The 26,217-nt window shown below is 53.1% G+C and overlaps 1 protein-coding gene across 12 annotated transcripts in view; it reads left to right on the forward strand.

Annotated features, from left to right (window-relative positions):
* Window positions 1-25,229, forward strand: part of PHF19 (PHD finger protein 19) — a 42,444-nt gene extending 17,215 nt beyond the window's left edge. Inside the window, exons 1-16 of one of the 12 annotated variants that reach the window (XM_027105021.1) lie at window positions 5,981-6,283; window positions 6,860-6,934; window positions 7,431-7,631; window positions 8,146-8,227; window positions 10,643-10,738; window positions 11,240-11,340; window positions 12,010-12,158; window positions 13,856-13,951; window positions 14,710-14,778; window positions 14,980-15,100; window positions 17,320-17,387; window positions 18,680-18,838; window positions 19,456-19,543; window positions 20,308-20,393; window positions 21,377-21,472; window positions 22,653-25,229. In XM_027105021.1, the coding sequence (XP_026960822.1) occupies window positions 6,884-6,934; window positions 7,431-7,631; window positions 8,146-8,227; window positions 10,643-10,738; window positions 11,240-11,340; window positions 12,010-12,158; window positions 13,856-13,951; window positions 14,710-14,778; window positions 14,980-15,100; window positions 17,320-17,387; window positions 18,680-18,838; window positions 19,456-19,543; window positions 20,308-20,393; window positions 21,377-21,472; window positions 22,653-22,995 (1,806 nt within the window). In that variant the 5' untranslated portion in view covers window positions 5,981-6,283; window positions 6,860-6,883 and the 3' untranslated portion in view covers window positions 22,996-25,229. Of the gene's footprint in view, window positions 1-1,327; window positions 1,375-1,519; window positions 5,017-5,976; window positions 6,284-6,859; window positions 6,935-7,430; window positions 7,632-8,145; window positions 8,228-9,435; window positions 9,581-10,642; window positions 10,739-11,239; window positions 11,341-12,009; window positions 12,159-13,855; window positions 13,952-14,709; window positions 14,779-14,979; window positions 15,101-17,319; window positions 17,388-18,627; window positions 18,839-19,455; window positions 19,544-20,307; window positions 20,394-21,376; window positions 21,473-22,652 lie in introns of those variants that run through there. The other 11 variants (XM_027105024.1, XM_027105022.1, XM_027105028.1 and 8 more) reach the window with 11 other exon arrangements.
* The last annotated feature ends 988 nt before the right edge of the window (window positions 25,230-26,217 follow it).

Below are 26,217 nucleotides of genomic sequence, written 5' to 3' on the forward strand. Positions count from 1 at the left end.
CAGCCAGGGAAGTCCCTCAAATCTTTATATAAGATCCTTTGTGCAGCAAGATTGGGAACTACTCATTTGTTTAAACGTTATGCTTTGACCAGTGAGTAAATCTGAAGCCCAGACCGGAGAAGTGATTTATTCAAGGTTACCCAGTGAGGGAGAAACAAAGCTCAGATTAAGTTCATAGAATCAAATACTTTTGCAGTCAGAGGCACTTTAGAGATCATGGGTATTTACTGAGAAACAACCACTCCTTGTCTTGAGCCATTTCTTTTTTTTCTGTTTTTAATATACGTGAAAAATTTTTAATAGTAATTACAGTAATAAAAATTGAAACACAATGAGAAATACAAAGTTTGTATTGGCAAAAAAATAAACTTTCTGACAATCCTGAGTGTTGGTTGATCCCATCTCTTAACAGACTATCACAGTGACCTGTTGATGTGTCTGTCCGCCAGCCCTCCTGCCGGATATGGGCTTCTTGATGCCAACGACTGGGATTTATTTATCTTTATAGCACATCTCCCTCTGCCCTGACCCTTATTCCTAGGGGTACCTGCCTACAGCACATTGCCCTAACCGGCTGCTGAATGTTGCAAGTGTGAATAAAGCCGTACTTTATTTTTAACAGATGGGGAGAGCAAATCAGAGAAGAGAAGGGACCCACCCCTGGTTCTATAGCAAGCTTGCAGGGAGGGTCAACAGGATCTCCTACATCCCAATGGAGGCGCTCCTGGGCTCCCAAAGAGGACAGACACTTGATGTCTCTCCTTTCCCCACAAAAGCCACAGGTAAAGGTGTTTATGGCTTAGCAGCCAACAAAGGCCACAAGCACTTCAATAGGCCACAGTCTGACCCTGTCAACTATTTCTTTTTTTTTTTTTTAATGGTGTTAAAAGTCATCCTTTCTACTATAATTTGAAAGCTCTCAGCACCTCCATGCTGAGGCCATAATAAACTGACCCCCAAATTCAGGCAACAAAACACAGGCCTGCCTACCGGCCATCTGCTTTCATGGATGAAATCTTAATTATTTCCAAATAATTATTGTCAATGATTTCCAAAACCTTTATTATAATCATAATTATTCAAATTTGTGAAAAGTGTTTTCTTCTTTGTAGAGCACTTTCGTATATACTAACTGGTCTAGGACTCAAACAAATATGTCCTCTAGAATTAAGGTACTGTTGCACGTTTGAAATAGGTGAATTTTTTAATGTGAATTACCTATACCTCAATAAAGCTGACTTAAAAAGTAAGACAGTGAAAACCACAAGTGACTTTTATTTTCTTCCTTGTGCTTTTCTATATTTTCCATGGTGTCCTTAATTGAAAGCAAAAATAGAAGAGGGCCGCAGATGGAAGAAGATGGATTCTTGCAAGGTGGGAGACCTTCTCTCGACATTCCTTGGCCTTTGCTGGTCTCCCCTGAGACACAGCTGAGAGTAAGAGTACTTCCCCCTACTTTGTGTGGCCTTGGGGAAGTCACTCCACCTCTCCAAGCTTTTGTTCTTTCCCCTGTGAACAGATCTGATGCCTGCCATGCCTGGTTCACCATGCTGTGACAAGTCTCAGGGAACAGACATGTTAGGACACCGTGAGGTCTGATGGCCCTGCATATGTGACAGGTTAGTGCTGTGACTAAACCTCCTCTGCTGTAATCTCCCAGCCCCCGCCCCCCATCTTTAAAATTACCAAGTATTTCAAACATACAGAGAATAGAGAAAACGTTTTGGACTTGAGAAGGAGAAGGATCATTGCGAAGAATTACAGACAAGACACCCAGCTTTGCCAAATCTTGACACCTTGCCATATTTGCTTCAGATTTTTTTTTCTGAAAAATAGGACATTACAGATAAAATTAAATCGCCTGTGTTCCTCTTTCTGATCTCATTCCCATCCCTCCCTTCCCAGAGGTAACTACTATTCTAAATTTAGTGTCTTTGATTTCTTATGCATGTTTTCACACTTTCACTATCTGACTGTATCCCTAAAACTACATATATAGCATAGTTTTGAATTAAAAAAAAACTTTTGGTATCACACTATTCTACCACTTGATGTTCCCTTTTTCTTTTTTTTTTCTAGACTCTTATCTATGTTGAGGCTACAGCCTCATTTTATTTTCCCTCCCAGTATATTATTCCATTGCACAGATAGATCACAATTTATCTGCACTGCTGTTGATGGACAATTAATCAATTCCTCATTTTTCATAATTATGTGCTGAGTGAGTGAAGTCACTGAATTGTAGGCACGAGCATCTTCAACTTTATTAGATGTTGCCAAACCTCTTCTTCAGAGAAGTTGTACCAATTTACACCTCCATCAGGACTGTACAAGGGTTCCAAGGGTGCCACCTCTTCACCCCCTCCACCCTTCTCCCAACATTGATAGAATGCTTACTCCTTGCCAGTCCGGAGGATGTGAAATGGCGTCTCACAGCTCTTTTCATTTGCATCTCTCCCATGACCCGTGAGGTTGAACATCTCTTTACATTTTGGCCACCTAGGTTTCCTCTTTTGTGAATTGCCTGTTGATGGTCTTAACCCATTTTTTAAAAAAATGATTGTCTTTCTCTGGTTTGTCCATGCTTTCAACCTACTTCTGCCAGATCGCAAAGCAAACTCGGATCATGGCCCTTCTCAGTTCTCAAGTCCCCGAAGCTCTCTAGGATACACATAACTTACAACCTTGCTCAGTGGTCCTGATTTGCCGTGGGCTGAAAACAAAGCTCAGCCCAGGACACTCAGCTCCACCTTCTCCTCCAGCCTTACCGTCTGCACCCTGAACTCCGGTCCAGCGGACACAACTCACTCCGTCCCAGGCCTACTGCACACACCATGCCCTAGGCCTGGAATGCCTCCCTCCTATCTCCACATTTCCTCTGAATGCCACCTTTTCTGTGACAGTTCTCAATTCAAAGTTGGATTTGCCTCTAAACGGTCAGGTGAAACTATACCTTTCTAGTGGTATTTATCATTTCTCCTTTTGTAGTATTTTAACCACTCCTCATCTTGCCCATCACTTTTTCATTGACAAAAACACCCGCCCCTGCATTATGCTATTTTGTCCTCATCTCTGCAATGGCCCTGTGAATTGGGGTAGTACCCCTACCCTCTCTGAACAGATAGGGAACGTGGCCTACAGGGGGAATAGTTCGCCCAACATCTTACTCTGGCTCAGAGGCAGAGGTGGACTTGAAGCCAGGACTCCTCCAATTCCATGTCCAGCTCGCTGCACCACGCCCCTCATATTTATACATGCATGTTGTTGCTGCTTGAGCCAACACCTGACTCCCCCATGAGACTGTGGGCCCCATAGCTCCCAGTTCTAGTCCTACCCAGGGGGGCACTCAATGAATATATAATTTCTTGACAAAGTACGATAATCACTTACTGCATACCCACTGGCTGCCGGGGGCTTTGCATACATTCACCCTAACCTTCCCAACAACTCTATGAGGAGACTGGGGTTTAAGAGTTGAAGTGCTATGCTCAGGGTCCCACGGCCGGTAATCAGTGCAGTTGGCCTATGAGACCCAGAGGTAAGTGCTTCCAACTGTAATCTCTGCCCTGTGCATCCTAAAGGTAGACCCAGCCAGCCAGAGAGATCGCACCCCAAGGCCCAGAGGCAGGGGGCCAAGGGTGGGCAACTTGACAGTCAACAGGAGGGACTGGGGGCTGGGGGAGTATGGTCCACCCGCTACACCCATGATGTCCACACTCCACAGCCTCACGGGTGTCTGTGCAGTGTGATGGTAGCAGGTAAGAAGAGGGCTGAGGGATAAGGAGAGGGGTTGGCAAGTATTCTCCAGCCCCCAACCCCCAAAGAGTAAGTCTGGATGGGGACATTGCTGCCCATTCTCCCCAGGGCAAGGACTGGATATGACGGGAGCCACGCCCCTTTCCTCAATCTGCTATTCCTATGACTCTGTATGCTGTCTTTCACTGTGTGCCACTTATTTAAATGTTGTGTTTGTGTGTGTGGTATGTATTTGCAACTGTATCTTTGTGTTGTGTTTCGGTGCATTACGTCTGTGTGCAATTTGCTGTTGGTGTACTCTGTTTCTCTTGTGCGCCTGTGTTACGGCTCTATGCCTGTTTGTCTACTCTATGTGTACGTTTTGTTGTGTGTCCGTGCTGTGTACACGGTGTGTCTCTCCTATGTATCTATGTCCATACTCTGTAATTGCCTCTTTATTGTGTGTTGTGTCGTGTGTATCATGTGTTGTGAATTTGTGTTTGTGCCGTGCGCATTGTGGATCTGTTTCTGTGTGTGCTCTCTACACCGCAAGTGCAGGATGTTTGTGTGTTCTGTTGTGCGAATCCCGTTTGGGTTGTTCTAGGTCTGTGTCTACGCAGGGAGTCCGTGTGTATCTGCACCTCCCCAATGTGTGTCTGTGCCAGCTGACGTCTGTGCCCTGCGCGCAGAGTTGTGTTTCCTCAACAAGTGTGTGCCGGCTCGGAGTGCCGCGCGCGCCTCCTCGTGTGCCCGCGTTGTGCCTGCGCCTCCGCCGGGCGGTCGTGCCGGGGTGCAGGCTCCGCGTCCGTGTGCGCTCGCGCCGCTTGTCTGCGTCCGGCGCGCGGTGGCGGCGGAGGATGCGCGCCCGCGGGGGCGGGGGCGGAGGCCGGGGCGCGGCGCGGGGGCGGCCCGGGGGCGGGAGTGGGCGAGCCGGCGGGCGGGCGGTGCTGCGGGGCCCCGCGGCCGCGGGCTCCAATGGCGAGGCCGGCGCGGCCCCCGCTAATTACATAAGCGAGACGTCAATAATTCGCGGGAAAACGCGAAAAAGATGGCGCCCCGCGCCCGGGGGGCCCCTTCCTGAGCGCCCCGGCCCCTCCCTCCTCCTCCGCCCCCCCTCCTCCCCGCGGCGCCCCCGCCCCGCCCCGCCCCCGCCGAGACCCCGACCCCGGCCCCACGGGCGGACACTCGGCCGGGCAGCCGCGGGCCGAGCGCAGCCACCTCCGCCGCCGATGCGCCTGGTGGCCAGACTCCAAGTGGGACCGGCGGACACGCAGCCTCGCGGTAAGTTCAGCGCTGCGGGCTGACGGCCCGGGCCGGGGGACTCCCCGCCACACTCGCCTTTCCCTGCAATCATCCCTCTTTTGGAAATTTCCCCAACTTTGGCGGGTCAGACGCCTCCGGGGGCGTTGGAGTCCTGGGAAGCCGCACGCCTTGGGGGTGGAGAGGGGTGAACGGTGTCCGCGGGGTGGCGGGAGCCCCGCCCGGGTCCCCGAGCCTTTGGGGGGCGTGTGTGACAGGTCGCTAGTCCTGTGCCTAAAATCTTTATTTTTCCTGTTGTGTGTGTCGGGGGGTGGGTGGCTTGGAGACCGACGGGGGCGTTTGGGATTTTGCTCACGTCCGAAGTCAGGCTGCGGCAGGATTGGGATGGGGGAGGCTTGGCGTCGGAGCGACTAAAGAGAGGAGCGCTTGAACCCGAAGGGGGTACTTCTGCAAGCTTTTTCCCCTCCCAAACACCCTTTTTAAAAAGCCAACGGCCGCCCTGGGAGAGGCCCCTGCGCATGAATCATCCTCGCTTCCTGCCCCCGCCCGGCCCCGCGATCCGGGTGCCGCGGATTTGAACTGGACGCCGACGGGAACCCGCAAACAGGCATTTCTTTGCAGATGGGTTTGAATCAGCCAATCACAGCCCGCGGGGGCCCGCTCCGGGAGGATGGAAGCGCGGTTGGGGGGGCCGCCACCCGAGGGCCCCCGCCCCGCCAGGGGGGGTGCGGCGACCGGGCCTGCTCCCAACGGCGCGGCGGGGGAGGAAGTGTCAGTTTGTGAACCTGCCGCGGGCCCGGGCCCCAGGCCCGGCGGGCAGGGACCTTGCAGCGCCCGGGAGCCAGGTGGCAGGGAGAAGGCAGAGATTTGGACTGCACACCCTGCCCAGTGCCTGCGCGCTCTGCCCTGGAGAAAAGAGAGGAATGGGGGGGGAGGGGCGGGGGCGGGGGTGGGGGGGGAGGCAAGAGGGGACGTGGCCGCGCCACCATCTGGAGAGTGAAGACCCCAGCAAGGCCCTGCCTGCCCTAGGGCCCTTGACATGCACACACATGTATTCCATTTCATATGCTCACTGACATAAGGCTGTAGACATCAAACACAGTCTCACAGGAGTACACACACACTTACAGGGAAAAACACAGGACTCTCTCCCTGTCTACAGGTAATCATAACACCAGGTGCCCAGCGCCTTGGCAGAGAAGGAGGGCACCAGAGTAGCGGGTGCAGGGAACAGAGGGATGCTGTGCTTTTGGCTTAGTGGAGAGTGTGTGGAGGGGCCTGGAGCCGGGTGAGCCCAGATTGAGGAGGAGGGGGCCGTGGGGGGTGCTTTGAATGCCATTGAAGGTACTGGGGAGCCACAGAAGGTTTCTGGGAGAATAAGAAGATGGAAATTGAGGGCTCTGTGGAAGAGTCTGGTGGGGAGGCAGGAAACAGGGAGTGGCCTGTTTAGCACTGGGCGCTGGTGGTTCCATTCCGAATCCCAGGTGAGTGAGCACAAGGCTCAGTAAACAGTTCTTGAATGAATGAATGGCCCAGGCAAGGTGAGGCCTGAACTCAGACCAGGACAGGGGGATGGAAGAGAGGAGTGGGTTGCCAGAGGCCACTGTGCTTGGCTGCTGTGGCAGCTGATCGGTTGGAGAAGTCTAAGATGCTTGGGGGTCTGGGGACCATAGTAGTACCATTAGCAGGAAGCAGCGAAAGCAATGGGAGCAGCACATTTGTAGGATGGTGAAAGACAGATGTGGAGAGGTTGGCATGGCAGTGACTTCACTGCTTGGAGCCGGTTTGCATCTGAGTAAAAGCATAAGTGAGTTTAAATGTCCCAGAATTGGTGTCCATTAAATCATCCCATAATTGAGAACAGAAAAGGAGATTGCAGAAGACACAGATGGCCAAGTCTATACCAGTTCACAAGCCACCCAGGAGTTTCCCTCTCCAGGTGAGTTTTCTCTGGCCAGCTCTCAGGGTAGGGGTCAGGGGTCTGAGAACTTCCCGCTGCCCCCTGGAGAAGGTCCTCCACTCAGAGAACACAGAGTGTGTTTGCTTTAGGGATAAAACCTCTGGCTGTGAAGCCAGGGAGTGAGGTTCAGGCCCCACTGGGCAGGGAGATTTTGCTCCGTGGTTGGTTGAGAGAGCCTTTCTACTTAGAAGGCTGCATGGTATGGGTGGGGAGAGAGCAGGACTTAGAATCAGCTCGCCTGATTATGGACCATGACTCTGCCTCTGACCCCATAGCCACTTCTCCTTGCCAAACCTCAGTTTCCTGACTGGTAAAATGGGAATAATAATGCCTCGCTCACAGCGTTGTCAGCAGGATCCAGTGAGATGATAAACGCGTCTGGCACATAGCACAGGTTACATAAATGGTTGTTTCTTTCCTTCCTTCCCCTTCTCCTGAAGTAAGGAGTAAAAACCCCTTTCTCTTTCTCTTCCAGTGTCAGTGGAAGCTGATGGAGAATCGAGGTCTGGACCCAGGGACTCGGGACTCCTATGGTGCCACCAGCCACCTCCCCAACAAGGGGGCCCTGGCAAAAGCCAAGAACAACTTCAAAGACCTGATGTCCAAGCTGACAGAGGGCCAGTATGTGCTGTGCCGGTGGACAGATGGACTGTATTATCTCGGGAAGATCAAGAGGGTAAACCTTTCCTTCCTGGCCCCAGTTCCCAGGCTCAGCATCTCTCTGCTCATCCTCTGGTCTTGGCCTCAGACCAGTGATGGAGGCTGGGAGACTGCTGGGAAATTCCCGCCTTGTTCTTATGCTCCAAACTGAAAGTGGAAGGAGGCGGAGCCTGCAAAGGCAGGTGCCATCCTTAGGGCCAACATCTTTAGAAAAGTGCTCTGTGAGCCTACAAAACAAAATAAAGTCAGGTTGGAGAGGACCACAGACGATCACCTGGCCTGTTCTGTCCTTGGCGTTCCCGCCAAGTTGCCGTCCCCCAGTCCCTGACTGCACAACTCCAGTGAGTGGGTGTGCACTACCTCCGGAACTGCCATCCTCCTTCCCCTTCTAGCCTGGCTTTCCTTTTTGCAGCACAAGGAGAGGTCTAAAGCCTCTGACCTGTGGGGACAGAAATGGGAGAGGAAGACTGTGTTCAAGTGGCTTTTCCCCGGCTACTGTCTCACACTGCCCCTCCCTCTCTCTGCCCCAGGTCAGCAGTTCTAAGCAGAGCTGCCTTGTAACTTTTGAAGATAACTCCAAATACTGGGTCTTGTGGAAGGACATACAGCATGGTGAGTATTCCTGTGATTTCAGGCACCCCCCCGCCCCGCAGCCCAATCCCCGATCCTCTCTCCGCCTCTCCCTCCATTTTTTCCTTCTCGCCTTCTGTCTCTAACTTCTGGCAACTGGCCTTGTCCTTGGAGCCCCAGGTGCACCTGAGACGCTGATCGGATTACCAGCTGTACATTTATGTGGAAACACACTTGTAACATCTGTCATCCCCTTGAGTACTCCTACTCATGAGGGAGGCAGGCAGATGGAGAAAGTGGCCCAGGGAGGTGCTGGGAGAGCAGGGTTGGGTCCCAGGCCTGTGTTTGCTTCCTTGCTGCCCAAAGCTCTGGGTCACTCTGGGGCTAGGGAACAGGGAAGGGCCCAGGCAATCAGAATTGTCACCTTTCGATATAAGCACAGTGTCCCCTGTCAGCATGGTAAGAAAACGAGGGAGGCAGCTTTATTCATGGGGGAAAGACCAAACAAGCAGATATGAACCAGGCAAGGTGATGATGGACTTACCAGGATGGAGCTAGGCCAGTTTTCAGAGTTGAAAGGGAGCTGGGTTGGGTACCATTCCTGCCCTCAGAGAGCTGTTACTGTCTTACAGAGATGACAGATTGGGGGCATTCTTGCCACCTTTCTTCCTTGCCATGTACATGACAGACATCACTAATCAATCACAACACTTGCATATTTTCAACATGGAGCTCCAAGCAGCCACTACCAGTCAGAGTTACCGTGAGAGAAGAGACTTTTTTTTTTGCCATTTATGCTCTAACAGGAGAACCGACATGGCGGTATGTGGGGAAGAGGCAGGTTTTAGGGTCCAGTATTCCTCGGACCAAGATATTCTAGCTCTGCCACTTACTGCTGCATATCTTTGGGTGAGTGACATAACCTCTGTGAGCCTGTTTCTTCATCTGAGAAAAAGGAGACTGAACGTACTGGCCTCACAGTGTGGTTAAATGCTTAGCCCAGTGCTGCTGAGTTACAGGGAGGCTGTTTCTGAAGAATTTGTTACCGTAAGAGATGATTTCAAGAGCCTGCCAAGCAGAGGCCACAGAACCCAGCCAGTTAGTCGAGCTTCCAAATTGCCTTTTTCTCCAAGACGTTGTGGCTAATACAGGCTGATGCTTCTCCAAGCCCCTCTCACCCTAAAGGTATTATTTAAAAATCCAAAGCAACGAGGGTCTCCTCTCCTGGGCTACCTTCTTTTTCAAAGCAGAAGGAGCCAGCTGGTGAGGAAAGACAGTCCAAACCATAGATCGAAGTAGCACACCGTGAATAGAAGGCCCACTGTGTGCCAGGCACCAAGGAGGTGCTGCAGTGCTCACCGTGTGGCTCCCCAGCCAGATCACTGCTCCTCACAGGTAGGACAGCAGCCCTCCGGGGTCACCCAAGATTAGAGCATAAGGCTGAGCACGCTATAGTTACTGATCCATCACTTCATTAAGCCAGTGAAGACTTACTGCGACCCACAGTGGGTCCCGCCTTCCTGGGAGCATATTCAGGGATAAGAGGCAAGACATCATTTATTCAACAAACATGTCTTGAACACGTGTTATGTGCCACACCCCATAAGAGGTCCTGGGGACACAGAGATGAACAGATACCTTTTCTGCCCTTACAGAACTTTCCGTCTGCTAGGGGAAATGAGACAGAAACACACATCAAAATGTATCTTACTTTATTCACTCAAACCCTTCAGTCATAAATACATATTTCTTCTTCAGCAACGCCAAATTGCAAAGGAAAAAAAGAGAGATGGAGAGGGAAACTGTAGATTAAAAGCAATTGATCAAACTTAAAATTGTTATGACTTTTTTGAGACAATTGAATATGTGAACACTAACTGAATTTGTTGATATTAAGAATTTATTTTTAATTTTTAGGTGCAATAAAGGTGCTGTAGTTATTTTTTTTTTGGAGTCCTGAACTTTCAGCGATACGTACTGAAATATTTAATACAGGAGGGGGGGAAGTGAGTGGGAATATAGTCAAAACAAGATTGGCCGTGAGTTCATGATTGTTGATAAGAACGTGGAGTTTCATTATAACATTCTGTTATTATTCCATAATAAAATTTTTTTTAAAATTATTTAACATAAAATACTTTAACAAATCAAGTTAAATTAAGCAGGGGAGGCAGCATGACACGGTGAAAAGGACAAATAATGTGATGTCAGTTAGCTGCGGGTTTGAATCCCCCCCTCCTACTTACCAGCTGAGCGTGGGACTTAACCTCTCCGAGCCTCAATTTCCCCATCTTTAGAATGGGCTAATGGGAATAGGCAGCTCAGACTGGTTGGGGAGATTCAGTGAGTTGGCCTATGGGGCCCAGCACTCAGTAGAGGCTCAGCACCTGGAATGTAATTTTAAAACTGCTGTTTCCTGTGAGCCCGACCTGACCCTAGAGGGCCTCGTTCTTTCAGCTGGTGTTCCAGGAGAGGAACCCAAGTGCAACATCTGCCTGGGGAAGACATCAGGACCACTGAATGAGATCCTCATCTGTGGGAAGTGTGGCCTGGGTGAGTGTGATGAGCAGGGCATGGAGAAGGCCCAGACCTGTGGGTCCCCATTCCCCGCTGGCTCGGGACCTGCGTCGCCTCAGACCATTGGGGCCTTAGCTGGCTTCCTGTTTCTTTTGGAGCTCCAGAGTGACAAGGGGCCAGTCTCTGGGAAAGAGGGCCCAGGGAGGTGATCCCTGGGGAAAGCTGGGGCTTCTGGAAAGTGAGAGAAGTTATGCACTTTGGAGCCCCCGTGGGTGGAGAGGATGGGTAGGAGAGATGGGGCACAGAGGCTGAAGCCAGACCTTTGGTGCTTCCCGCCGTGGGCCAATGCTGGCTCTTAGTGGCCTGCTTGGACACCAGCCTGGCTGCCTGGTGAGCATGACCAGCCAGTCCCCTGGCAGCTGGCAGGCACACAGCTCCTAGGACTTGCCGCAGCCCTCCCCAGCCTGCCGCCTCTGGGCTGACTGGCCTTGGGCCACTGCTTCCTCGTGGGCACTCACCCCCTCTCCTTTGCCATAGGTTACCACCAGCAGTGCCACATCCCCATAGCGGGCAGTGCCGACCGGCCCCTGCTCACACCTTGGTTCTGCCGACGCTGCATCTTTGCGCTGGCTGTGCGGGTGAGCCCTCCATCCTTCCCACCCTGCTTCTCCCCATCCTCCAGTCTGGAAGCCCAGAGGCCCCCTGGGCTCGGGCCTCACTCCTGGTCACAGAGCCTGGCTTTGGAGGCAGACAGAGACTGCCGCTTAATCAGCTGTATGTCCTTGTGCAGTTCCTTAGCCTCCCTGAGCCTGTTTCCTTGGTTGTTAAATGCATACAGGTTTGGGGACTTCCCTGGTGGTCCAGTGGTTAAGACTCCGCGCTTCCAATGCAGGGGGTGCGGGTTCGATCCCTGGTGGGGGAATTAAGATGCCACATGCTGTGCGGCCAAAAAAAAGAAAACAAGTACTCTTTAAATGGATACAGGTTTGGTGTCAGGAGTAGGAGGCCCCCAACAAATAGTGAGAAATCACTATTAAGAGAGAAAATCCATATAAGCGCCCACTCGCAATATGTGTTGGTTATTATTGTTACTTTTATTGTTGTGCTTATTACTATTAATATTATTGAAAATGCAGCTCCTTGGGGATAGAGAGAGGATGGATCTGGGGTTGATGAGAAGAGGCTTTGTGCGTTTCTGACTACATTGCAATATCCTGTTCCACCTGGTCGGCATTAGCCTTGATAGGGAGCCATGTGTGGCCCAACCGGGACCCCCGCGGGTAACCCGGGCCCTCATCTTCCCGCAGAAAGGCGGCGCGCTGAAGAAGGGCGCCATCGCCAGGACCCTGCAGGCTGTGAAGATGGTGCTGTCCTACCAGCCTGAGGAGCTGGAGTGGGACTCGCCCCACCGCACCAACCAGCAGCAATGCTACTGCTACTGCGGCGGGCCGGGAGAGTAAGGCCGCGGGGGCGGGGCGGGGCGGGGCGGGGCGCGGGGCGGGGCCCCAGGGAAGCGGGGTAGGCGCGGCTGGCTGGGGCAGCCAGACCCCCATGGAAGAGCCCGTATCCTCCTTCAGGCCTCGGGGATGACACCTGAGCGCGCGCGGGGCTCGAGAGCACAGGGCTAACGCTCTCCGCAGCGAGGTGCAGGGGAGTGGCGGTTGTTCTCTTGGGGCACCGTGGAAAAGAAGGCAGTATTGAAGAGTGGTTACCAGACTGGCCCCCAGTGTCCAACCAGCCCCTTAGAGCTGTGCTACCCCTGAGCCTCAGTTCTCATCATAGTTTTCCCGTGACGTGGTGGTTGTGAGCGGTGTGTGAATTAGGTCATTCACGTAAAGGCCCACACAGTTCCTGGCTCTTGGTAAGCACTTTAACAATTGTGAGCTGTTACTGTTGGTGCATGGACGTGGAGATAAACCTTTCCGTTGCCAGAGTCAATGAGACAGGCTGCTGATGAGCTATGAAGGTCCTTTTCCCTGGAGGTGTGCAAGCAGGGGTTGGGGGGAATACCTTGGGGACGCTGTGGAGGGGGTTCTCACCCTGACTATATGTAAGATGGGAGTCTTTGATTCTTCCTTGTGGCCTGGGCCTCCATGCAGCCATGGCCGATTGAGCCTGTTCCCTTGGGCTGACTGCACCAACACTGTGGGAGGAACCACGGAAGTGAGAGATGGAACCTCTGCCCTCAGGAAACAGCCTCCAGTTCACCCTGAAGTCCTGAGTCTCATCCCCAAGTTCTGCTGACAAGCACTAGGGGTCTGGAGGCTGTGCTTACGACGTAGCCGGGTGATTTGGGCAAATCACTTGAAGTACTTCATCTCTCAAGTGGGATTAATAACCTCGGCCCCATCATCCTTCCGTGGGTGTTGAGGCCTTTGGGATAACAGATGGAGAAATGCTTATAGAGACCTTTGCAGCATTGAGGTGGTGGTTCTCAATGCTTACTGGGCAGAGTTGCTCGGGTGATTGTCAGAAGTGTGTTTCCCAGGGGCTATCCCAAAGATTGAGTAGGCCTGGAACGGGTCAAGGAATCTTCTGCATTTTAACCTGGACCCCAGGTGATTTTGATGCTGGTGGTCCAAGGACCACACCTGACAAGGTGTGAACAAAGCATTGACTGTTAATTAAGAAAGCACCTTTTTGGTTTTCATTCTTATTCAGTGAGTAGTTGTTGAATGGTTGTCATAGGGTAAATACATTACCAGGTGAGGGGCTTATAGGAGCCTTTATTCTCCCATGAAGTCTCCAGGGCAAACCTTTCCCCAACAGTAGTGTTTGGGAAGCAGTGTGTGAGGCACAGACCAGAGATGGGGGCTCCAGTGTGGCACAAAGAGCGTGGGCTTTGAAGTCAGGGAGGCCAGGATTTGAGGCACCATCCACCACTTGCCTCCTGAGTGACCTTGAACAATCTGTTTAACCTCTGACTCACCTGTAAAGTGGTCAGCGGCCCGTGTTTGACCAGACGGTGAGATCAAATGATATAGCCTAAGCCCTGCTGCCAGGGCTTCCCCTGGCACAGCCCAGTGCTCAGTAACTGTGAGTTCTCTTCCCTTCCCCCCGCTGGAGGGCGAGTTTGTGTTGGGAAAGGTTGCTGAGGCTGATCCCTGGCTGGGAGTGTGGGCCTGGCTGACCCTGGCTCCTCTGGCTCTCCAGATGGTACCTGCGGATGCTGCAGTGTTACCGGTGCAGGCAGTGGTTCCACGAGGCCTGCACCCAGTGTCTCAATGAGCCCATGATGTTCGGAGACCGGTAGGTGCTAATCTGGTCTGGCTCAGCCTTGGGGGCGAGGTGGGGGGATGGGGGCAGCAGCTGCAGCAACTCCTTCAGGTTGCCTGCCAAGCCCCAGACCCCCAGTGGGGGGCTGGGACAGCGTGTCCCTGTCTACAGAGGCAGCTCAGGGTAAGGAGGCCTTCCCAGTAGAGGGACACTCTGGGCCACATCCCCAGTCGCAGCCCCACCTTCCCTAAGCCCCAGACGCTTCAAGTGTCTGGGGAAGGGGGAGAGACACAGGCCCTGCCCCAGCCCTGACCGGGGTTGTTGGAGGAAGCAGTGGGGGAAATGGATGACTTGATCTGGCCTCTAACCAAGGGGGCTAAGCTAGTGGAAGGCTTATGTGTGTTAAACAGGATACTGTGTGTGTCTTGGTTGGTGTCTCACGTGGTTTGTGATTGAGTGCGTGTGTGTGTGTGTGTGTGTGTGTTTGTGTGTGTGTGTGTGTCAGGCAGAGGGGAAGAGGGTGGTCCCTGCAGCCCAGCCTAGTTCAGCTCACTCAGAACTCAGCCACCCTCCAGGGCAGTGATATTTGGGAAAGGGTTTGAGGTACTGGTTAGAAGGGGTAGGGGAGTAGTTCTTGGTCCCTGTTCTGCCCCATCTTTATCCCCTCCCCAGAGGGAATGAGGACAATGCTGACTCTGGGAAAGCAGGCGGGAGGTGGGGGTGAGGGCACTGGACCAGGGTCGGGTGTCAGAGCCCCTCCTACCACAGGCCCCCTTTTCACCCACCCACAGGTTCTACCTGTTTTTCTGCTCCGTGTGCAACCAGGGCCCAGAGTACATCGAGAGGTTGCCCCTGCGATGGTGAGAGGGTGGGGCTTGGCCCAGGCCCACTCCTGTCCCTTCCCAGTTTCTCCCTTCCCTCCTCCCTCCGGGAACAATTCCATTTCCAGCCACCAGGTCCCAGCCTTGCCCCTGCCCTTCAGCCTGGACCCAGGATGCTCCAGCCCTGGCTGTACAGGCTGCCAGCTCACTGTGGGCCTGCCTCCTTGCACCCTTGCCCAGGGTCGATGTGGTTCACCTGGCCCTCTACAACCTGGGGGTGCAGAGCAAGAAGAAGTACTTTGACTTTGAGGAGATTCTGGCCTTTGTCAACCACCACTGGGAGCTCCTGCAGCTTGGCAAGGTATGCGAGACCGTGGGACGTCAGAATGGCGACAAGCCGTTCCACAGTGGGGTTCCCTAAGTCCAGAGAGGTGAGAGGTTTGCCCAGGGCCACACGGCGCCGCACTAGGATCTGGGTCTCTGAGCACAGTTCTTCAGGAACGCTGGCTGTCCGTGAGGGCTGCTGAGTGGGGACAAAGACCCAGAGCTTTTGAGCCGTTGCACCTCTGAGTCCAGGCGTCTGAGCCTGTTCCCTGCAAGGAGCTTCCTAACCCAGGCTTTGGTAGTGGGTGGGTTAGGGCCTCACCAGCTCAGCTGTAGGGAGCTGGGGGTCGAGTCTGGCTGGAGGAGATCTCCCTACAGAGCTGTGTGACCCACTCCAGATTACCTGGCTAGGATGGAAAGTGAAGTGGGCCTGCCCTCTGCCGGTCGTACTCTGAATAGCAGAAGAGATCACCAGGGGTCTGGGAACTGGGATTCACGGAGTGAAGTCACAAACCAGAGACTTTCAGGATGTCAGAGGTAGAGAGCTGAGCCAGGGCTTCCCCAACCACTTCCACGGCAGGGCCATGCACCCTTTAATGACAGCCTCTGAATCCTCTCCACCACATCCAGAGTGAGTCATCTCTGCTGACTGCCCCAAATCCTTTAGTGAAATAGGGCTTTTTTTTTTTTAAAGTAACTTTATGCTTGGCAGAAGTTCTTCATATAGTAACATCTTCGTTTACAGTGTTTGATAATTTACAAAAGGCATACATATTATAAAGCCCTTAAAGATAGGTAGAGCTGGGATTTTTAAATAATTTTTTCCTGATTTATTAAAAAAAAAATCATACATGTTCCTGGTAGAAAATTTTCAAAGTACCAAAAAGTATAAGAAAGTACACTTCAAAGAAAACCATCCATACTCCTGCATCTCACCACTCAGAAACATCCACTGCTAACACACACAGGTGCACAGAGTTCAAGCCTCTCATTTACGTCTGTTTTTCTTTTTATAGGGCTTAGATTATACAGTATTTACAATTTTTTATTGAAGTATAGTTGATTTACAATATTATGTTAGTTTGAGGCATACAGCAGTGATTCAGTCATATATATATATGTGTGTGTGTGTGTGTGTGTGTGTAGACATACACACACACACATATTTTATCCAGATTATTTTCCATTATAGGTTATTACAAGGTATTGAATATAGTGCCCTGTGCTATACAGTAAATCCTTGTTGTTTATCTATTTTACGTATAGTAGTGTGTATCTCTTAATCCCATACTCCTCTAATTTATCCCTTCCCCCTCCTTTTCCTCTTTGGTAACCATAAGTTTGTGGGAATGTAAATTGGTGCAGCCACTATAGAAAACAGAATGTAAGTTCCTTAGAAAACTAAAAATAGAGCTACCATATGATCCAGTAACCCCACCCCTGGGCATATATTCAGAAAAGATGAAAACTCTAATTCGAAAAGACACCTGCACCCCAATGGTCATAGCACTATTTACAATAGCCAAGACATGGAAACAACCCAATTTCCCATCAATAGATGATTGGTTTAAGAAGATGTGGTGTATATATACAATGGAGTATTACTCAGCCATAAAAAGAATGAAATATTACCATTTGCAGCAACATGAATGGACCTAGAGAATATTATACTAAGTGAAATAGGTCAGACAAATATTATGTCACTTGTATGTAGAATCTAAAAAATAATACAAATGAATCTGTATACAAAACAGACAGTATATACAATTTTAAGTCATTTTTTTTCAGTTTACATTATATCATAAATACTTTTCCATGTTATGAAAGAGTTTTTAATCAGCATTTTTCATGGCTGCATGGTTTCCACCATAGTTTACTTGCTTGTTTCTTTCCTGTTGGGCATGTAGTTTCTTTCCCATCACTAGGAAAATGATGCGGTGAACTTTTTTGTACATAAAGCTTTATTTGTGTGTCATGTCTGTATGACAGGTTCCACGGAGCAGCATTACTGGGTCAAGGGCATGGACATTTTTAAAGCTCTTGATACATTTAGGACAGGAGTTACGCTCCTCATTTACAGATGGGGACGTGAGCTCAGAGGTGAAAAGACTTGTCTGAGATCATGGAACAAGTCAGTGGTCCTCGCCTGGAGGACTCGGGGCATCAGGAGATTGAGGGGAGAGTGGGGGCAGGGGCTGAGGTCTTCTCAGATGCCATGCGCCAGGTCTGACTGTCCTCTGCCCTGCTCCCCCGTAGCTCACCAGCACCCCCGTGACGGACCGAGGACCGCATCTCCTCAACGCTCTGAACAGTTATAAAAGCCGGTGCGTGCAGGGAAGGGAGGGAGTGCTGTGGGCCCCCCGACAGGTTGGATTTCAGTTAAAGCGTCTTCCTACCTCATAACCTTGGCACAAGCTATGCTCCCACCTGGGTCTCCCTCCACTTCTCTTTGACTATATGAATATTACCCGTCCTTCAAGATCAGGGAGCACCCACTTCATTTGGGATGCCTCCCCTGACCACTCCAGCAGCCAGACACATTTTGATACTGGACTCAGCTCCATAGGGGGCTGAAACCCCTGCTCTCTGAGGGCCCGCTGCTGTCTGAGGTCTCCCTTGCAGTAGCCATCTGTGGTTCTGGGCCAGGCACTGAAGCACGGATTCATCACCTGTCCCCAGCCCATGTCTGCCCATCCACACTGCTGAGTTCTTCTCAGAACACACGGCTGGCATGCCCCTCGCTACCACCACGGAGAATGCCCAAGCTCCTTAGCATGGCATTCAAGGCCTCTTATGATCAGACCCCGCCCATACCTTCTGCCACGGACCCTTTGCTTTATCTATTCTGGGCGTCAGCCATTCTGAACCCTTTGCTTTCCTACTCAGTGCTTTTGCTCACACTCTTTCTTCACCTAGGATGCTCCTTGATGCCTTTCATTCATTTGTTCCATCAATGACTATTTATTGAACTGCTCTGTGTCAGCCCTGTGTAGGTACTGAGGACACCGTGAATAAGACACGGTCCCTGCTTCTGTGAAACCTCCCCAGACATCTCTAGACAGAACTATCCACTCTCTCTTTCATCTTGTCACGGTTTGGGGCCCAGACACAGCCCTCTACTTGAGTACGTGGGGCCTCCTGACCTCTCTGTGGACGGTCTCCTGAGGGTAGGACTGTGGCTAAGTCACCTCTGCAGCCTCATGGCAGCTCAGCCAGTGATGAAAGGGTGAGGGAAGTGCCTGGAGGTGCTTTCAGTCTCCTTGGGGAGAGCAGAGAACAGAGTGGTGTGGAATGCAGTGTTTTGACCACAGGGTTCCACGGGGAGCTGGAGGAGGGCTTCCTGTAGGCAGAGGCCTTGGGGCTGGTTGAGGCAGAGAAGAAAAGGGAGGAGCAGCAAGAGCCACACACAAGACAAGGAAGCACGGGGACGAGCCGCCGGCTGCGTTCTCGGCCGCCACCTGGAGCCCCTGATCCCACAGGCTTCGAGGAATCAGTGTCTCCACGGGCCACTCTGGGTCCGGGGAGGCAGAGAGGGAGGTTTTAACACTTGACTCTCCTCCCCAGGAGGATGGACGGACAGGCTCCAGAGCTTTCTCCTCTCCCTGCCCACCCCCAGGTTCCTCTGTGGCAAGGAGATCAAGAAGAAGAAGTGCATCTTCCGCCTGCGCATCCGCGTCCCGCCCAACCCCCCCGGGAAGCTGCTGCCCGACAAGGGCCTGGTGCCCACTGAGAATGGCGCCTCTGAGCTGCGTAAGAGAGGAAAGAGCAAGCCTGGGTCAGTGCCTGGGGCCCTTGGGCCGGGGCCGCAGCCGACCTCGGGTCCTCTGCTCCCGGCTCCAGCTGCAGCCCCCTCCGATGGGCTGTGTGGTGGCGTCCAAGTGATCAGGGCAGGCCTGCAGCCAGTTAGTCCCAGCTGGAGGCGCCCTGAACCGGCCAGTCAGTGGCCGAGCCGGGACCTGATACCACGCTCCCGCTCCTTCAGCCACAGCCCCTTGTGGCCTCGCTTGGAGGGAAAGCCAGATCACGGGACCCAGTCTTGCTGGCTTAGGGCTGAGGCAGAGGTCAAGGGGCAGTCAGTGTGTAAGGGGTCCCTAGCGCTCCCGGCTGAGCCCAGCCCCCTCTTCCTGGCATGGGGGGTGAGGGGCAGAGCACCTGGATGCCCGAGGCAGGAGAGGCACCTCCTCTCCTGCCTGCCCACTATACCCCACCACCCTCACACACCTGCTGCCCCAGAGGACCCCCCCGCCGCCTCCCCAGGTCTCCTTGTAAAGGAGAGCCTGTGCCCACTCCCACGCTGTGACCCCACCCCTGCCCAGCCACTCCTCCCTCGGGGCCACCCTCTGGGCCTTCAGGCTCTGACTGGGCCACCCTTTCCCTTTTCTGTCTCCACAGTTTGTTGCCTCATGATTTCCAGCAGCAGAAAAGGCGAGTTTATAGAAGAAAAAGATCAAAGTTTTTGCTGGAAGATGCTATCCCCAGTGTTAGTTTCTCGTTTTCTCACTCTCCACTTTCACACTCAGGGTCAGCACATACTAGGGATTCCTGTGCAGAACACTAAGTCCCCCAGGCCCAGGGGACTCTCCCACGTCCCCGAAAGGATCCTTTTACAGCTGGTTAAACAAGGAAGGGCCAGGCACTGTGAGACTCCTCCTTCATCTCCCCAAGTTCTCCCAAGAACCCAGAGCGGGGCTGGGCAAGGGCAGGTAATATCCTTGCCTCCACTGTCCAGGTGGGGAAACTGAGGGCCCAGGAGGGCAGTGACCCTCCTGAGGTCACACCTCAGGCAGTGGCAGAGCCCAGCCCAGAACCAGAGCTCCAGAGCATTCTTGCCTTCTTCAGTAGCCCTGCATCCTCACTGAGGCCCTCACTGTGGGCAGTAACATTAGCCGTGTCTCCAATGGACCATTTATAAGGCACCTTCACAACTGTCATTCCATTCTGCCACGCTCCCTGACACCTCTTAAGAGTGAAGCTCAGAAGGGGTTATTACCCACCTTTTGCAGTTGAGGTAACTCAAGCCCAGAGATCGAACAGTCAGACAACCGGCCAGAGACAGAGCCAGGACTAGAACTGACATGACCTGGCTCCCTGGTCAGGACTGGAAAAAAGAGGAAGGGACAAGTCTGACCCTCAGAAGGCCAGCTGGCCCCGTGCAGCCTGTGCGGCCCTCAGCGGGGAGGAGGGTGCTGTGAAAGGCGGAAGTGATGCTTGCCGGCTGACCGCCCCTCCTTCCTGTGTCCACAGAGTGACTTTACCTCGGCCTGGAGCACCAACCACCACCTAGCCAGCATATTTGACTTCACGCTGGATGAGATACAGAGTTTAAAAAGGTAACAATGAGGGACCTGGCACAGAGGTCTGCTCTGGAGACTGGGATGGAACCAAGCAGGGAGACCACCATTCCTCTAGCTATGGAAGATGTGAAGCAGAGAGCCTTTGGAGGGAAGGGAAGCTCCCCTGGGGTCACTGAGTTAAAGGGTCCGCATTGCAGAAGGCTGCCTGAAAGGTCTGTCTGCATTAGGGCAGCCTAACACCCATGCTGTAAGCCTGCAGGGTTCCCGGGGACAGCTCCGCAGGGCAGCGCTCAAGGCCTGCCTAGCCCGGCCCTCCCTACCTCTCCAACTTCTCCTTGCCTCACGCCTGACACCAAAATTGCTGTGATCACCCCACATTCACGTTCCTCCAGGGAGCCTTCCCTAACCCTCCCCAGGCTGTGGCGGATGCTCCTTGTGTATTCCCACAGAGCCTCGTGCTTGGTACACACAAGGGGAGGGGCCGCATCCATCGTTTTATTTCCAGAACTATTAAAGGTCGTTTCGTGCTTTCCTGTGGGCATGGAGGAGAGAGCAAGGGCTTCAGTCAGTCAGGCCTGGGCTCCGGCCCCTACTTATCAGTTGCCATCTGTGTAACGTTAGCAAAATTCTTTAACCTCTCTGAACCTCCTCACCCGTTCCTGCGTGGTTGTTATGAGACTCAAAATCCTGTACACGAAAGCACTCCCGGCCTGTACGGTGTTGCACGAGTGTCTGGGATCATGGTGATTATCATCTCTAATGACTGTCACAGTGTTTATGTCAGTGCCAGGGGAGGGTGGTCAGGGAAGGCTTTTGTGACTCCTTGGACTCTGAAGGCTGGATGGGTAGGAAATGTTCAGGAGAGAGGAGGTGCCACTGCAGCTGTGGTGGCGGGAAGCTCAGTGGGAAGGTGGCTTCGACTGGGACGAAGGATGCATGTGAGAGGGACCAGGAGATGACGGGGAGGTCCCAAGGGGCGCTGAGGATCAGCGGCTGGCTCACCCTCTCCTCCCTCTTAGCGCCAGCTCAGGCCAGACCTTCTTCTCCGACGTGGACTCCACTGATGCTGCCAGCACCTCTGGCTCCGCTTCCACCAGCCTTTCCTACGACTCCAGGTTAGCTTCCCAGCACGATGGATTCAAGTTCCATCGCTCCCCCCAGAACCCCCAACCCCCTTTGGGATGTGTGGCTCACTCTGTGCATCTGAGTCTCAGGACCTGGCCGCCCTTAAGTGCGTGAGGGTCTGGGACCCTCCGGTTCTGAGTTGTGGGCATTCGGGCTGCTCCTCTTAGCCTGCTACAGGTTATGTGACACCTCTTGCTGGGCAGTTTCAGATCCAGGGTTCTTCCATTCTGGGGTTCTTGGCCTCTGCTTGCCATGATTTTGCAATGTCTGTGCCTCTGACTGCAGGGTCCCCTGACCCTGGTTCTTGGCTGTCTGAACCTGGTGTCTGTCTTGTGGGTGTTTAAGGAAAAGAGCCTGGGAGAGGGGAAATGGCATCCTGCAAAGTATAAGGACTAGGAGAGGGGACAGAAATCCCTGGAGGCCTAGCTGAGGGTACAGCCTGCTTGGCAACAGCTGGTCCTCAGCAGCAAAAGGAGGGTGGTGCTGCAAAGCACACAGACAACTTTTTAACTGAGGCTCTTTTAACTGTACTTAGGATACTTGAGGCCCTTGCAAAAAGTAGAATTTAAAGTATCGATGTAATGCCCATTGAAGCGTGTCTTGTCTCCAAACATCTCTTTCTCTGCTGTTGCCTCTGTGTTTTCTTTTCTCTCTTCGGGTCTCACTAGCTCTTTGGGTCTTGGTTTGTTCCTAAGTATCTGTGACCGTGTACCTCTTCTTTTGTGTGTGCGTTTCTTTCCCCCGCTCCGCCTCTTTCTGCCCCTGTGGAGGGGAGAGGGGAGGAGAGGGGACACATGTCTGCCTCCCCATCCCTACCCCTGCATGACGCCTCCGGCTACAGTGAGTCCAGGTGACCGACTAGGCAGAGTAAGCAGGGCCTCTGCACTGCACGGCTGCAGGAAGCACCAGGATGGTGCTCCTGGACTCAGGCCACACTGAGCTCCTCAGCGTAAGAAACACGGTTTTAGAGCTGGACACGCCTAGGTTTGAATCCGGGCTCTGCCACTCCCCGGCTGGTGGTTTCTCCTCTGGAGCCTCCTCAGGGCTGTTGTAGGGATCCAGGGGGATCATCGGTGCCCAGGGCCTGGTGCCCGGAGTGCTCAGGGACAGGGACTTGGTGGGATAATCCCGTTTCATTCCCGTCGTCGTCCTCCTCCCCTTCCGATACAGACGGACAGTGGGCAGCCGCAAGAGGAAGCTGGCAGCCAAAGCGTACATGCCACTGCGGGCAAAGCGGCGGGCGGCCGAGCTGGGTGGACGCTGCCCCTCCGACAGCAGCGCAGAGGGGGCCTCAGGCCCTGAGCGGCCCGACGAGGGCATCGACAGCCACACGTTCGAGAGCATCAGTGAAGATGACTCGTCCTTGTCCCACCTCAAGTCATCCATCACCAACTATTTTGGCGCAGCCGGGCGGTTAGCCTGTGGGGAGAAGTACCAGGTGCTGGCTCGGAGGGTCACGCCTGAGGGCAAGGTTCAGTACCTGGTGGAGTGGGAAGGGACTACCCCTTACTGACCAGCCCCTAAAGGATGCCAGCAGTCCTGGAAACCAAAGGAGAGACAGCGGAAGCCACAGGCTCCCCTGTTCTCTCCAGGCTGGGGTGGGGGAGGGAAGCAAGACGGAGCTGCAAGTGCCTGGCCAGAGCCCTGCCTGCCCGCCTGCCTGCCAGGGCTGTGCCTCCGCTGTGCCCGTTCTGCTCTCCGGCCCCCTCAGGCTCACCACCTCTTTGCCTGTGTCTCTGAGGTCCCGCTGGCTACTTCTCAGTGTCTCCACACACTCTCTCAAACTGTTTACCTGTTCCTCTGAATTAGTGTCCTGCTGGCTCTGTGGGCTGTTCCTGAGGCCCGAGTCTTTGTCCCCAGTGCGTCCCTTTACCTTTCCTTCCCCTTTTGGGTGTGTGTGTTTACACACCCAACCCTCCACTGGACATCCTTACACCTGACCCATCCCAGGGACCACATCATGAGAACAGAAACCTTTGAGAAAGACTGGGTGAAGGTGGGTAAGAGGATGCCTTGAGGAGCCTTTCCCTCTCACTTTCCCGCCTCTCCTTCTGCCCTTGGGAAGAGGTGGTGAGGGTGGGAGAGAGAATGCCTCTGGAAAGCCTGTGTGGCAGAGGCCCTGGGACCTCAGGATCTGAGGCGTGAGGAGACTCGGCCTCTGCTTCCGAAGGCACCAGCACCAGAGCCCAGTTATTAAGGCCCAGAGTGCAGGCTGCAGGCGTCAGCTTCTGAGACCCGTGTTCCCTCCCCTGGCTACATCCCTCTCTGTTACCATGGAGCTGGGCCTGGCCTCGCAAACCTGAGGCTGAAGGAAAGGAAGCCGTGTCCTGCTACACCTCAGACTGTCTCCTCTGCCTCCCACCCGCAGACTCACCCCCCCACGCAGAAGCTTCCATCTGCATGTGTGCTTTCACCTCCAGGCACACACACGGGCCCCGGCCTCCAGGTGTACACACACCACACACACCACACCCACCCACCCACCCACCCACACACACACACACATATACACATACCCACACATTCCTTAGGGTGCCAGCGTGGCTCCTGCCCTTGGCTTTTCCTTGGCTCTCTTCTGGGGGCCATGTGCTGCAACTCAGTGTGAACATCCAGCACCTGCCCGTGAACCAGCTGCGACCCTAGAGGGAGGCACGGGGGACTCATACCCTCTTCCTTATCCCCTGCCCCGTTCTGAAATTGACAATCACTTTTGGGGCAGGTTGGGATTTTTTTAAAGGGCCTGAGTCATTAAGTCCCCTCAAAGGGAAGCCTTTGTCAGTGGGAATATACAGAGTTCTTAGAACCAACATTAAAACTCAGACCCACCTGGAGGGAGACCAAAAATGGGAGGGGGAGGAGACCCCTCATTTTTGCTGCTTCCAGAGGTATTAGAAACTGACTCACTTGATTGGAAAGAAGTGCCTTGACTGGGGCGAGGGGTGTTACCTGATGGGGACCATCCTTGCCAACTGCTGCTGTGGCCTCCAGCTCGGCTGGGTTTTGGAGGCTGCCGGCTGCAAGGTGAAGGGGGGTGAACAGTGAGCTGAGAGCAGCAGGCCTGGAGCTGGTTTTTCCATTAGGCTGACCCCTCCCCATCTGTGGGCATTCAGGGGGGTCCCTGAGAGAGTTCAGATGCCCCTTGCCTCAAACCTCAGCCCCAACAGTGCCTTTCAACTGGGACCTCACCTCCTGTACACAGCCCACCCACTTCCTTCTGCTTCCCAGCATGGTCCAGGCAGGAACAAGCTGGTTGGGCCCAGTTCTCTCCCTTCTCAGCTCCACAGCTGCTGCCACTGAAGCCCACAACTGGGGCCAGGTGGAAGGGGAGCTGAGAAGGCAGCCCCCAACCGCCTGAAGTACGGGGCCAGACCTAACCGGGTGCCTCCTGCCTGGCTCCAGAGAACACAGCAGCCTCCCAGGCCTGCCTTCCAGGCTCCTGAGAAAGTGCAGGATGAACACAGCCTGTCAGTGGACCTGCACCTCCTCTACTCAAGCTCCAGAGGCTCTGGCCTTGAAGAGGAGGACGGGGGGAGACAGTGTCTTCCTCACCTGGAGGTCAGTGTAAGGCCTGGCAAGGTCACACTGACTCCACACCCCAGCATTTCATTCATACCTGAAAATAGCTGCATTACTGCCAACTGACCTTATCATAACCCTGTGCACCTTCGAAAAGATTTATGGTTTTGAATTGCTGCTTTTAATAACATTTGTTATATTAAAATTATAATTAATGTGTCTGATTTACAATTTAAAGGCTCACTTTGAAAAACTGCCTGTCATTCCCCTAGTGAAATATCAGCTGTTGGGTACCAGGAGGAATTAGCTCTGGTTTCCTGGAAGGTGAAGAGGAATGGTGAGACCCCATCCTCTGGCCACTGAGCCACTCCTACCACCACCACATTCTCTCAGCAATATTCTCACCTTTGCCACCAGAAGGATGTGGAACCTTTTTTCTGTGAGTACCTGACCCATGGGGGCAAAAAACATTTGCTGAGGGCCACAGAGAAGTGAAAGCTGGGGACTGAGTTTAGAATGCGACCCTACGAAGATGCTTAAGTACAGGCACTGTAAAACTTCGTTCAGAGTTTGCAAGCACACAGTTGTAGAAATCTGAAGTGCATTCCTGGCCTGGCTCTGCTGGTTGGAACCTGCACCACTTTGTCAGGTTCCTTTGCTCCAGTTCCTCACCCTTCACATGCCTGGGAGAATCCCCGCTGTATTCAGCACCGCAGATACTGAGGGAGCCCTCTCACATACAAATGTGATGGACTACCACCTTAAATAAACTTCTCTAAATCGGGGGTAGTTTGGAGAGAGAACAAGAGGCAGCATGAAGGGATAGGAAAAAGCTACAGGGAACTGAAGGCTATGAGTTCAACTGAACTCTGTTTTCAGAGGTTAGTGTAGCATGTTAAACCCCAAGTGTTAATGTCTGCCCTTAAAAATCTTCTTTAACTACGGCTCCCGCTTTTTCCTACCACTCTTTCTGCTGCAACTTTATAACTGCCCTTGGAACAAAACCACAGTTGGAGCTAGGGCGGGGTAGAGGATGGGATTATTCTCTGGGCTGAAATCAGCGTAATGGAATAAAAAGTGAACGGCACCAAGCATCCAGAGATCTGGGCTCTAGTCCAAGTTCTACAGTGAAGAGCCCTATACACCCTCCTGAGGTGAGTGGTCTCCCCGAGCTGGGGAGTCCCTGCTGTTCCTGTGTGGTCTACGTTAGTGTTCACAA

The sequence above is a fragment of the Aethalodelphis obliquidens genome, unplaced genomic scaffold (assembly GCF_003676395.1).
Source record: "Aethalodelphis obliquidens isolate GAN/ISIS:26980383/991018 unplaced genomic scaffold, ASM367639v1 scaffold7, whole genome shotgun sequence".
NCBI lineage: Eukaryota > Metazoa > Chordata > Mammalia > Artiodactyla > Delphinidae > Aethalodelphis > Aethalodelphis obliquidens.